Source organism: Ctenopharyngodon idella, chromosome 10, assembly GCF_019924925.1.
Source record: "Ctenopharyngodon idella isolate HZGC_01 chromosome 10, HZGC01, whole genome shotgun sequence".
Lineage (NCBI taxonomy): Eukaryota > Metazoa > Chordata > Actinopteri > Cypriniformes > Xenocyprididae > Ctenopharyngodon > Ctenopharyngodon idella.
In genome coordinates, this window is record NC_067229.1 from 28,700,789 (window position 1) to 28,715,000 (window position 14,212).

The following is a 14,212-nucleotide window of genomic DNA, read 5'->3' on the forward strand; positions in this document are numbered from 1 at the left end:
TGTCTGAAACAGTTACTAAATGATATACTATAAACCATATAGTCTGATCCATTTCACATCTAATAATGAATAGTAACAAACATAAAGACCAGTGCCAAAGTGCAAGTGGCTGCAGAGAAGGGAAACTGCAATATAATATAATATAATGAGTTTGATTTAGTGGATTTAGTGGAACTATAAGTAAACAATCTAATTTTTTATGGCAACAACATGTGATACTATATTTTTATTTACACAAATATAATTAAATCAAAATAAATGTTAACATATGGTGAAATTAGTCACTTTCTGATCATTTGTCATTGCCATTGTTTTTTTTAAATAGTATACAAAAGGATACATCAGTATTTCTGTTGCACTCTTCATCCTTACACACATTTATTGTTTACTGTATATTTATTACTTTATGTAAAAGCTACATTGTAAGTGATGTCATATCTTAACTGATTGATATCTTATGTTAAGTGGGCTATTTGTGTAATTTACTCGAATAATAACTCTAAAGTTTGATTCAGAATTAAAATACACATAGGAATTAGCCTGACATGATGATAAATATAGCCTATATATATATATATATATATTTATACTAATTTTTTACCACAATCCATTCAACTTTCTACGTTTATAGGTAGAATACTTTTTTTTTTTTTAATTAATGCTCAATAACGTAAGAACATTGTCAAGGAATTACATACAAATACATAAAATAAAAACAAACAAAGAAAGAAAACAAGGATTATACTAAAACAATGAAAAACAAAAGATGACATAACACAGAGACATGACAAAAATGCATACACTACAACTGTTTTGATACAGTAACATACAGACATTAATATACAGGGAAAGCTTTTAAATACATGTATTTTCTTTTAATATTTCTTCATAATATTTAATAAATCTTAGGGATTTTTTTATTATTTATATAACAAAGAGATTTAAGAAGTGAGGTTAATTCAGTTTCAAAATAGGGATAGGATGGACGAAGAATTTGCCATATAAAATAAAGAAATTAAAAAGGTACTCCAGGGGTCTATTTTTATCATCAATATAATAAAAAATAATGTCTTTTAGACTGAAAGAATGAGTAACATTGGCAGAATCGAATATGTAGGAACCAAGGCCAGACCAAAATTGTTTGGATGTAGGGCAATCATAAAACAGATGTGCAAATGTCTCCTCTGCACGGACGGAAGTTGTTGCGTGACGTCATTTGTTGCTTCCTATGAAGGCGTGGCTTGATTATGGGATGTTAGAGGTGAAATGGCGCTCGGCGCGGTATTTTAAACAATCGTCTTCGTCTGAGAGCGGATGATCGACACGATGCAGCACCGAGTTGGATTTAACAGTGCGTGATCAAGTGGAAACCGTTGAGGATTTCAGAAAAGCGTTTCGACACTCATCTCGAACAAGTGTAAGAAGTGCTTTAAGCTCGGGTGGGTGTTCAGCGAGGGGCAATATGATCTCAGCTAGTTAGCCGAGCTGCTAACAGTGTAGTGTCAGCTGATGTCCGTCCGCGCTCGTTCCAGAGTACGTCACACACCCAGCTGTGACCACAAATGATCGCTGTTAATGTTTGCTGATCTTCAGCATCATCAACCAAATATAGCCAAAGGTTACTGCAGGGATTGAAGTGTTGCAGGAGTTAATAGTGGCTAACTGGTTAGCACCTGAGGCTACTATACCTGCCAGTGAATGACAGCGAGCTGCTGGCCCGACGCGCCTGTCATCTTATGGATACATTTAGTCACTGGTTCACAATATTATTAACACTAACGTTATATATATAGTGGCAGAGTGACCTGTTCTTTGTTATAAACAGTGAACAGTATTTTGGTTATAAAAGTTTGCGCTTAGGACATTTGTTTTATGTTTGCACAGTGTGCAGTGATTAAAAAAATGGAAGGAAATATAAGTATTTTAATTATTTCAATTTTCTAAGCTCTCTTCTTATATAAATCTCTTTGACATTAAGACTGAGAGAGTAATTGAGTGGCTTTTGTTTGTGGGACAAACTTTAATATTACATTTTTATTTCACATAGTATTTGCATTAATTCCTTTTAATCAAAATCATAACAGAGCACAAAGATGAAAAGAAAATTGAAATAAACTATTTTTACTCCTGTTGTTCAAAACCTGTATGGCTTTCATTTTCTTTGTCCAGGCAGAATGACAGCTTCAATCGCCATTCATTTTCACTGTATGACAAATATGCAATGATAGTGAATGGTGAGGCTGTCATTCTGATAAACATCTCTTTTTTCCCCCAGTGAAGGACGAGTTATGCGGGTTTGAATCGAATAATGACATATTAATAGTTTTAATTCTCAAAACGATAAACTTCATTCCTCTTTTGTGCTCTAACTCTGACAAAACATTAAATCAAGTTGTTGTTGTTTTTTCTTCTCCTGTTTCTCGTGTCCGAACTGATGACGAGATGAAAATGGCGGATCTTTCGAAATCCAACCCGGCCTGAAATAGACAAGCAGCGCGTGTTAAACTCCCTATAACAGGACTCAATTCAAGAGGCAAACGTCCCAGTCTACAGTAACTCTCATGCTGCGCACTATGTCTTGTAAATATCGATATTTCCATGGCAACAGAATAGACAGGAAAGCAGGCGCGTCGAATATCAACAAACTCCATCTGATGTGAAACTGACAGTCTTTCACTGAATTAACAGTTGAGGTAAAGGATTAAACATGGATTGTTATTCTCAGGCATGTACAAAGAGGCCTGCTGCTGTTTCACGGTTTTTAAAACGGCTGTAAATGTCACGTTTACCGATTAAACGCATGCATAAAAGTGTTGTTTTAGTGCGGCTGTTTAAACCACAATATCTTAAGTAGACAACTGCTGTTATTATTTGCAGATGGTCAGTTTTATGGCTAGTTAATGTTAGCTGTGACAGCTGTTCTTAACATGTAACTGCGTTAACTGCTGGTTAGCTCCTGTGCTAGTTAGCCACATAGCAGCTGAGCATAAACAGCTCCTCTACACTGCACGCGACGCGATGAACGCCGTCAACAGTGGAGACTGTGGGTGATTGGAATGGGAGCGGTCCGGTCGCGTCGCTCGCAGTGTGTACAGCGTTTAATAAACATGGGGATTTGAATGGCCCGCCAGCTGACTGTAGCAGAGTATGTGTGACATAACTATTAGTGCTGGATGTACTTGATACGATGAGATCTGTTCTATATATTTTGTACAATGTATTTTTTATTCCAAAGTGCTGCAGTCTTTATGTGTGGATATTGTAATGTAATGCCATGTGTATATTATTAACAAACTTGGTCATTGTTGTTCCCACTACAGTACTTTTCAGTTTTCATAAATGCTGTCTAGACTGTGTATAAGGCTGAAGTGGTAATGTTTATTATTACATGCACAGCAAAAAAAAAAAAAAAAAAAGGCCTTGGTGCTAGGAAATTCAGTGGGCTTTTTCCACTTTTTTTTTAAACGTAGACCTGAATGTAAATTATTGTCTGGTTTCACAGACAGGGCTTAGATTAAGCCAGAATTAGGCCTTAGTTCAATTATGATATTTACAATTACCTTTTATGAATGTGCCTTAGAGAAAAAACTACTGGTGTGCATCTTGAGACAAAACAATGGCACTGACATATTTTAAGATGTGTCAGTGCAATTTGCTTTGCACTGACAAAACTGCTCAAACATTGCATTTTAGTCTGGGACTAGCTTAAGCCTTGTCTGTGAAACCTGGGGCATGATTATTACTATTTTAGTTTCATTTTTTTTTAATGAGTTGTAGTTCACCCCCAAAAAGTTAAACATGGCTCCATCCAACAAACCCTGTGATTTCAGGGATATTTAAAATTTTGTTTTCCATACCCAGAAAAGTCATTGGAATTAATGAAGTCTTGTATAGTCATGGAAATTTTTGTAGTGCAGTTTTCTGTTTACACCCAGCTCTAAAATATATAGATACTGTTTTTGTGTTGAGTGAAACTTGCTTGAAAGCCATAATTATGTTCAATTTGTGAGAAACTTTGTCAGTCACTTTTTTTTATTTTCTTCTTCAATGAATCCATCAAGTGGTTCACCAAATATTCAGAATTATTCTGCATTCAATATAGGCAATATTCAACTGGAGTGAGTGAGTGAGAGGAGGCGGGTGTGTGTCAATTCGCTGTCGGAGAGAAGAGAGAATGAGAATGTGCAGCTGTATCTGTGTATCAGTACTGCAGAAAAAGAGGATTGGAACGATTTCAGATATTTCATTAGCGATATCGAAAATATACACTATACTATAACACTATAATAGCCTATTTATGATCCCTACTAGGGATGCTAATGATTAATCGATCGATTAATTGCCAATAATAATTAAATCAATAAACTTATCAATAGTCGATTAATGCCACAATAAAAGTAAATAGAATAAATGAGTAATAAGATCAATTAATTGATCATTATTTTATGATTGATTATGGGAATTCATGTAAATTGACATCCCTAATCCCTGCACAAGCTGCTTCCACAAGCTACAGTACTGCTTGAAAGTTTGTGGTCAGTTAGAATTGGTTTTTTTTTTTTTTTTTTTTTTTTTTTTTTTTTTTTTTTTTTTTTGAAAGAAAGAAAGAAATCGCTCATTTTATTCTTTAGACTTTTACATTGTCACAAAATATTTCAAAAAAATACAGTTCTTTTGAACTTTCTATTCATCAAATAATCCTTAAATGTATCAGATTTTAAAATGGTAAAATAGAAAACAACTATTTTAAATTGTAATGATAGTTCATAAAATTAATATTTTACTTTATTTTTAAGTTGAATAAATGCTGCATTGGTGAGCAGAAGAGACTTCTTTCAAAAACTGTAAAGATCTTACTGCCTCCAAACATTTGAACGTTATACATTTAATAATTGTTTTTTTTGTTTCCCCCCCCCCCCCCCTAGTGTGTTTTCATTATCTTTGTACACGATGGATGTGGTGTCGCCTGAGCTCAACAGCCTCCTGCCTGATGAGATTATGGATACGGAAGCTATCGCGATGGAAGAGGAACTCCCCGCTGATCACCTTGCTCTTCCTCCTCCCCAATCTGAACCAGAGCCAGCGCAGGTTCCTATGGAAACAGAGGTGCCTGAAATCGTCAGCCTGTGTCCAGCCACCACGTCTATGCAGATGAGCTCCACCTCCACTGATGCTCAGTGTAGCACCAGCACAGGAACTCAACTCCTCCTTGCCCCCTCCGGCCTCATGGCTGGCACCACCACAACCACCACCACCCCTGCCAAAACCACCAGTTCTGCGGTGACTCAAAACCTTCCCAAAATCTCCAGTGTTACTGTCCCAGCCAACCACCAGCTCATCATCAACAAAGTGGCCAGTTCCCCTGCTGCAGATGGCAAACCTCCAGGCTCTGCTGTGCTCAAGCCAGAGGGCCAAAAACTCTTGGTTGCTGGCCTCAGTAAAACAGGGCAGCCCATTATGTTGGCTCTGCCCCACACTTGGAACAAGCCCGCCACTACCCAGGGCGCAGGGGATGCCAAGGCCCAGCCGACGCAGATCAAAATGGTGACTGCAGTAGGGAAGCCTGTGATAGCTGTGAGCTCAGCCAGTCAGCTGATGGGCTCCTCCACAACACTGCAGGCCCAGCAGCTGAAGACACTTCAGGTGGGTGTTTATCAACCTCTCATTATTACACTGAGGATGTAGACGTTGCATAACTGAAGCAGCAGACCACTCTGTGTTGGGTGGGTGTGATTTTACTGTTTTATTTTAAGACCCTAAAGAGAAACTTTAATTGCAAGGATCTTTACTTTGGCCACAGTTTCTTGTTTTTCATGGGATTTATATATTATATGTAACACTGAGGTATTAACTAATATAGAAACTGTAACTGCTACAGCTGACTGGCTTTTAGTGAAAATAATGGTTATTTTAGTGTCCATGTTACAGTGTAGTTTATACATTTTAAGTACTGACTAATAATAATTAACTACATGTACTTACTATAGGGTTAGGATTAGGGTGTGGTTTAGGGTTAGTTTAATTTAATTATGCATAATTTATAGTTGTTACACATTACGTATAGTTACTGTAGTAATAAGGACACTAAAATAAAGTGTTACCAAAATGTTATACACTTTCAAGCTTGGAAGGAATAGAAGAATCTTCATATTTGTAAATGTTTTTTCTATAAATGCCATTTTTATTACTATATTTTTAAAATTGGTTATTGCTATTGTTATTTATAATAATATTTATTTATAGTAGTTTTTTTTTATATATATTTTTACATGAGCTATCATCATTATTTATAGTATAATTATTTAAAGACATTTGTAAATGCCTTTTTATGTTGTATTGAATTATTATTATTATTATTATTATTATTATTATTATTATTTATAATATGTCACACAAAAAATCTATAAGGAAATGTATTTTAAAATTAGCTATTATGATCTTTAGTATAATCATTTAAAGCCATATTTGTAATTGTTTGTTTTTTTAAAAGGGAAATGCCTTTTTTATATTGTTTTTTTTATCAATTATTTTTATTGTTAATGATTATAATATAATATTTATTTATATTATAATTAAATTTTCCTATGAATACATGCTTTTTATTACTGTATTTTTAACATGAGCTATTGTTGTTATTGATAGTATATTAAATTATTTAAATCCATATTTGTAAATGTTTTTATTTTTAAGGAAAATGCCTTTTATCACTGTACTTTTGAAATTAGGTATTATTATTATTATTATTATTATTATTATTATTATTATTTACAATGTAATATTATTTATAGTCATATTTTTAAATGGTTTTTATCTCTCTATAAGGAAATGCCTTTTTTTCTACAAGGAAAAATGCCATTTTTAATGCTGTATTTAAATCAGCAAATTTATTTATTATTATTATTATTATTATTATTTATTAAAAATGTAATATGAATATAATACGCCTAATAATGAAAGTAAAATCTTGTTTCCTGTTCAGTGTCTATCGTAGGCAACTAAAATAATCTCAAAGTATCGTGTTTCTCCTCACAGATCACAAAGAAACCACCAGTATCTACGGCTGGACCAATGATTACAAAGCTCATCATCACAAAGGCCCTGAACAATAAAGGACTGGCCAGCCCAGCTTCAGTGGCTCCTGTAGTTACTGGTAATCTTCTGTCTATATTTATAACAAGAGCAAAAGTGCACTTGTTTTATCAGAACAATTAAGAAATCTAAATTTCAATCCTTTCTTTTGCCAACAGGGCGAGTTGTTACCCAGAGTACCCCGGTGACACCTCCACGCACCATTGCCATTGGCGAGACCGTCAGCACTGTGCCACAGAATACATCTGGTAACAGCAAAGTCGCCATCTCGCCTCTCAAGTCTCCCAGCAAGGTCTCAAATCTTTTAAAAGTAAAAACAGGCATTGCAATTACATTTACCTGTCTTTTGTGGTGGCAGTTGTTTTTTTTGTTTTTTTTTTTGATGATGGCCACACTCTGGTTTCTGATGCCACCCTCTTCTTCATGTTTCTCCTCTGTCTGTAGCTGACTGTGGTTTCGGTGGCCAGTCAGTCTCCAAACTCACCCCAGAAGTCTGTGACGCTGCCGCTCAATGTGGCTCTAGGCCAGCAGATCCTCACTGTTCAACAGTCTGCCGCCACTTCTCCAGCTAAAGCAGGAACCAGCCAGTCCGCCGCACAGGTACGCCCATCTAGAGCCCTCAAAAACCAAACCAGTATGCTGTCCTGTCAAAAATGCATTTTAACTGCCCCATCCTTCAATAACAGTCTCTTTATGCTGTATTACATTGTAATTTGGTGTATAAGAACAACACTACAAAACTACATTTTTATGCTGTTTTTATGTACAGGCTGTAAAGCCAGTGCAGACGGTTACGGTGGGAGGGGTGGGAACATCCCAGTTTAAGACCATCATCCCCCTCACCACACCTCCCAACGTGCAGCAGATCCAGGTGCCGGGCAGTCGCTTCCATTATGTGCGGCTGGTAACGGCCACCACCGGCAGCAGCACCGCACAGACGGGCGCCAGCACCAACACCAACCCTTCCATCCAACCAGGTCAGTATATCACAGGCAAACCCATGTGTAGGGCTGGGAAATGAAAGAATTTAACAATTCTGGTTTCTCTTAGTCATTCTGTTTCCATTTAAGAATCATTTAGTACTGCAGTTCCATTGCTAAATACAGTTGGGTAATTAATCGGTATTTAAAAAAAAAAAAAAAAAAAATTCCACCATATCAATGATAAAGTTGAGTCATTTTTTTGGTATTATCCTAAATCTACATCAGATGCATGTCAGGCTGCTTATCTCTGTGTGAATGAGCGGCGCAGCTTACTTTGTCTGTTACACACATACTGAAGCACATGAGATGCTTGTGGTGTTTTCAGCATCTTCCTTCTCACTGTATGAGGACATGAATGCATGAACTTCATCTCCTGAGCTGCTCTGATAGTCACTTCACCTGCATTGCACTTCAAAAAAGCTTATAATACATCATATCAATATTTCAAGCTTATCATAATATATATCATATCATAGAATATCATACAGCCAAGATGTTTTCATCCATTTTAATTTATACAGTATACATTGTCTGTTGTGCCGCACCATATTTGATAAAAAGCAATGTTTTGTTGTAAAAAAAAAAAAAAGAATTATAATTTAGTTATATTTTTGTTTGTTTACATTTTTAAAAGATTGATTAAACGCTGATAAAATCTATATATTTTTTTTTCACTTTTTTTTTTTTTTTTTGAAGAGGTGGCATAAACAGTGCAACAATTGGCCTTAATTGTTCAATAAAAATGGTAACATTTCATTTATTTTTTTATGAAATATTATAGTGAAACTGCATCATGTATGATACACTTTGAATATGAACAGTGAGCATATCAGTAAGTCTCACGGTTAGTTGTTAGTTTCATTTAAGGAATTAGACTACATTGATCACACTGTATTTTTTTTATTCAGTAAGAAATTTGAATGCTTTTATTGTCATTGCACAGCTGTACAACAAAATTCAAACTGCAACTCCTTGTGGTAAAAGTAACACAAACAAGCATAATACAGAACACTGAGTAAAGGTAACATGGTAACACTTTACAATAAGGTTCATTAATTAACATGAACTAATAATGAACTGCACTTATACAGCATTTATTAATCTTTGTTAATGTTAATTTCAACATTTACTAATACATTATTAAAATCTTGTTAACATTAGTTAATGCACTGTGAACTTAAATGAACAAACAATGAACAACTGTATTTTCATTAACCAATGTTAACGAAGATTAGTAAATACTGTAACAAATGTATTGCTCATGGTTAGTTCATGTTAGTTAATACATTAACTAATGTTTAACTAATGAACCTTATTGTAAAGTGTTACCAGTAACACACAACAAGCAAATTCAACATAGCCGCAAGAAAAGATAAATAAGCAGTATATTGCACAATCCCATGTGTATAAACAGTCTATTGATAATGTGCGAGATTGTTAATAATTGTTAGTGACAGCCCTAGTCCAATGTATTACTCGGTTCCGTAAATAATTAAGAGTTTAGTTCTTTTATGTTAAAAACTAAAAACTCTAGAGGTGCGGACCCGAATGGACCTATAGCGCCTCCCAGAAGGCAGCAGTGTGAACAGACTGTTTCCTGGGTGATTATGTGTGCTGCACGACACAGGCATCTGGCTCTGTATATATATCAGTCAGTGAGGGAAGCTGTGTCCTTATAATGTTCTGTGCTGACTTCCTGACTCTCCAGAACCTTTTTATCAGCCATAGTGCAGCTTTTAAACCACACCTGGATGTCGTAGGTGATGATACTCTCCACAGAACACTAAAAAATAACACTTAAGCAAAACATGGTCAGGTCAAAGTGGCTGAATAATTTTTGGTCTCAAATGTGTATCAATTTTACTGGTAGTCCACTGTATGAAGAATTTTTGGGTATAATATGTCAGTTTATTTTGCTTTATTTTATAAAAAATTATTTCTAGTGTCTGAATAATTTTTGGTTTGACTGTACATTGTTTCATGATATAGATTCAGTATTTTTTTTTTTTTTTTTTTAACCAATTGGTTTTCGGTTCCCAACTGTACCCCTTTGACTGTCTTTGATAACTTTCAGTTAAATATTTCCTGTTTTAGGCAGTGGTCCTTCGATAAACTTTTAACTTTTCATGCGCTATTGTTTTTATAGTGGGTGCACTGCAGCATTCCATTTTTCAGAATGATTTTAATGCTAGGATTGTATATGAATATGGGAATTCAAGAAAATCTAATAACATTTATTTACTGTTGTATTGTTTGTAAAGCCAAGCCTGTGATGATGAATGCTGCGGTGCGGATGTCTGTACCCATCGTCCCAGCACAGACCGTGAAACAGGTACACAGTGAAACGCCTAGTTCCTTGCCACAGCAGTTCTGCACACATACAGCACACAATGACACCATTCTTATGAATGGTCTTGCAGCTTGTGGTCTGTTTGCTTTTAAAGGGTTAGTTCACCCAAAAATGAAATTTCTGTCATTAATTACTCACCCTCATGTTATTCCAAACCTGTAAGACCTTTGTTTATCTTCGGAACACAAATTAAGATATTTTTGATGAAATCCGAGGGTTTCTGAACAACAATTTCTTCTCTCCCCTGTCAGTCTCCTACTCAGTTGACGTAGTGAACGCATGCGCCGTGGTGCTCACATGTACAGCGTCGGCCAATACTGAGCCGTGTTCGGACATAAACAAGGAAGCGCTGTATTGTGTTCACTACGTAAACTGCATAGGAGACTGACGGGAGAGAAGAAATCGTTGAATAAAGTCGTTGTTTTTGTTTTGCTTTTTGCTCACAAAGTACTCTCGTCACTTCATAACATTAAGGTTGAACCACTGTAGTCACATGGACTATTTTAATGATGTCTTTAATACTGTTCTGGACCTCAAAAGGTTTCATTTTTGGGTGAACCCTTTAATAATCTGTAACTCATCAGTCACATTTCAATCATCTTGAATTATATATATTTTTTTTTTGTGCACAGGTTGTACCCAAACCCTTGACGTCAGCAGCTCAGGTGGTGACCACCAGTCAGACCCCCCAGCGTCTCATCATGCCAGCCACACATCTGCCACAGATCCAGCCTAACCTCACCAACCTGCCGCCTGGCACTGTGCTCGCCCCCGCCCACGGCTCTGGAAACATGGGCTACGCTGTGTTGCCAGCCCCATACGTTACGCAGGTCCGTATGTCAGTGGTGGAGAAGGATGGATGAGTTTGGTTGCTTGTTTTTGTTGGATTGTCTGACCTTGCTTATTCTCACAGCTCCCCCAGCCTGCATTTGTGACTTTGACCAGCAGCTCCACCTTCTCAACAGCCACTCCCATACAGACTCAAGCCAGGCTTTCACTCAATGGGTGAGCCGAGCGCCACATGCCATGCTATTACATGTATTTCAGTTGCATAAAACAAAAGATTTCATTAACCCTCTGGTTACATTCTGCATGTGCTTTATTACAGTTTATCAACATCTGAAGCAACTTCAAGGCCGAGAAAACCCTGCAACTGCACACGGTCACAGTGTCTGAAATTGTATGTTCCTCAGCATTTGTTTACATTCTCTGAAAATGGCCCATATAAAGGGTGCAATCTGTTTCAGCTGCTACATTTGGCAAGCGCTTTCATAGTTTTCAAATCCAATTGTGTGATTTTTTTTTTTTTTTTTTTTAAACAACTTCCTTCCTTTTTAAAAACCTGCAATTCAGTTCTCATACTGTCAAATTCACCAGCCAGGACAGTTAATTCTGACAGACAGGATGTGGGGATTATCAGAGGTGCAAATATAATTTTACATTTTATTGCTCACAAGCACTACCTGTCAAGCAGTTTAAATATTGACATAAATATTTTTTTCAAGCTTTGCCTGTAGCATTTCATGTACTACCATTCAAAAGTTTGGGGTCAGTAATTTTTTTTTTTTTTTTTTTTCGAAAAATTAATACTTTTATTCAGCAGTGATACGTTGATCTAAAGTGGCAGTAAAGACATTCTTTATATTACAAAAGATTTCTGTTTCAAATATTTTAAATGTTATATTGAACTTTTTAAAAAAAAATTTAACAAATCAAATTGATCAATTTAAAACCATCATATCAGCTATAAGCGTGAAAAAGGCTGATGTAAGAAACCGATAGTTTTATATAACTGCATAAAGGAATGGAGTTGTACAGTATCTTTCTATTTATTAATGAAATATGTAATGTTCTCTAATAAAGTTAAATAAGTTAATGTTGTTAAGAAATATTTGATAGGAAAAATCTGTTAAGGTTGTCATTTCTTATGTTTTTTTTTTTTTTTTTTTTATCTTTCTTCGTGCCTCCCTTAAAGCATTGGCCTGTTGAATGTTAAATGAATCCATGTTCAATGAAAATGATTTGATGCAGCAATAAACTAGCTAGTATATCTTAATGCATGCGTTTCTGAACTTTGCTCATTTAAAACATGATGAAAGCAGTAATCTGTAATGACAGATTAAAACAGTCATTTTTATGACAAAAGTTCAAAAAGTGAGCAAATATCTGTATCGGCCGGTAGTTGTTTAAATTGATATTAGCCAAAAAAAATCCTATAGGTGCATCCCTATTCAAAATATCTGTTTTTACTGTATTTTATTCTCAAATCAAGGCAGCCTTTGTGAAAAGAGACTTTACCTTTCCCAAACTTTTGAACTGTAGTGTAACTCTTGGGCAGCTGAAGTTCTGAAGTTTTGCTGAATTGTTTTATGAATTGTATTTTGCGTTTACTCTATAAGAGTTTGATGTCTCTCGTCTCACAGGTATTGTGATTGCTTTGCCAATGGGGAGTTCTGTAATAACTGTAACTGTGTTAACTGCTTCAACAACCTTGATCATGAGAGTGAAAGACTGAAGGCCATCAAGGTAACGAATTACTGCCTTTCTATAGATCTTCTTTCTCTCGCTGATCAGGACAGTTCTGCTGTAATGCTTTGAAGTGCATAGGAATCAAATGAAGTATGATGTAATGTGTTTTTGCCCAGGCGTGTTTAGACAGAAACCCTGTAGCTTTTAAGCCCAAGATTGGTAAAGGCAAAGAAGGAGAGTCGGACAGGAGACACAGCAAAGGCTGCAATTGTAAGAAATCTGGCTGTCTGAAAAACTACTGCGAGTGTTATGAGGTGAGTGTTTTCACAGGTCAAAGGGCAAAGATTGTGAAAGTGCCCAAGGCCTTGTCATACAGAAGATGTGGGTAGTTTTCAGTTGTGTTGAGGACCAGATAACATTCTGATGTCCATTCGCATTAGGCAAAGATCATGTGTTCGTCCATCTGCAAATGTATGGGCTGCAAGAACTTTGAGGAGAGTCCTGAGAGGAAGACGCTGATGCACCTGGCCGACGCTGCAGAGGTGCGGGTCCAGCAGCAAACTGCAGCCAAAACCAAGCTTTCCTCACAGATCTCAGATCTGCTCACCAGAACCACACCAGCCATCACTAGTGGAGGCGGAAAGTAAGTCTTTCCTTTTCATTTGTCAGCTCTTTATTACCACAGTACCTTTTGGGCTGTCATTCAATCTGTCCAATGAACCACCAGAACACCTTAGCAACTCCCTAGCAGCAACCCAGGACACTTTAAAAACCTTCTAGTAACTTCCTTGCAGTGCCTTAGCAAAGCAGTGCTTTTCCCAAAGCCAACTATGTTCATAAGTTCCTTCGTTACCAATGGAGTTCAATGGAACTTGTGACCATAGTTGAATAATGATGCTTTTGGGAAACGCACCCCTTTTCCGTGCCCTGTTCGATTACAGTATATCACTGCTCACGTATTTCGAACTTCGTTTTACCCCTAAACGAAGAACAAAAAAGAACTTGGCAGTGAGTATATCGGGGCCTTTCGCAACAACCTACGTAGAAATGGCTTGGCATTCTTCTAGCAGCTGTCTAGTTAATGTTAGAAATGTTAGAAAATGGCCTTCCTTAAATAATTTAAATGTTAATGAATTCCTCCCTAGGTTGCCATACACATTCGTAACAAAGGAAGTGGCTGAAGCGACATGTGACTGTTTGCTGGAGCAGGCCGAGCAGGCGGAACTGGCCAACCAGCCTCAGGCCGTGGCAGAGCGCCTCATTCTGGAGGAGTTTGGGCGCTGCCTCAGGAGAATCATCAGTTTTGCTGGCAAAGCCAAGA

The 14,212-nt window shown here is 36.5% G+C and overlaps 1 protein-coding gene across 4 annotated transcripts in view; it reads left to right on the forward strand.

The window, feature by feature from the left end:
* The first annotated feature begins 1,238 nt into the window (after positions 1–1,238).
* lin54 (lin-54 DREAM MuvB core complex component) overlaps positions 1,239–14,212 on the forward strand; it is a 13,409-nt gene continuing 435 nt past the window's right edge. The window contains exons 1-14 of one of the 4 annotated variants that reach the window (XM_051910777.1): positions 1,239–1,439; positions 4,926–5,643; positions 7,033–7,150; positions 7,248–7,399; positions 7,534–7,689; positions 7,859–8,066; positions 10,334–10,404; positions 11,055–11,252; positions 11,336–11,427; positions 11,531–11,602; positions 12,846–12,948; positions 13,068–13,205; positions 13,332–13,534; positions 14,037–14,212. The exon at positions 14,037–14,212 is cut by the window's right edge and continues 435 nt beyond it. In XM_051910777.1, coding sequence (XP_051766737.1) covers positions 4,951–5,643; positions 7,033–7,150; positions 7,248–7,399; positions 7,534–7,689; positions 7,859–8,066; positions 10,334–10,404; positions 11,055–11,252; positions 11,336–11,427; positions 11,531–11,602; positions 12,846–12,948; positions 13,068–13,205; positions 13,332–13,534; positions 14,037–14,212 — 2,380 coding nt within the window. In that variant the 5' untranslated portion in view covers positions 1,239–1,439; positions 4,926–4,950. The other 3 variants (XM_051910776.1, XM_051910779.1, XM_051910778.1) reach the window with 3 other exon arrangements.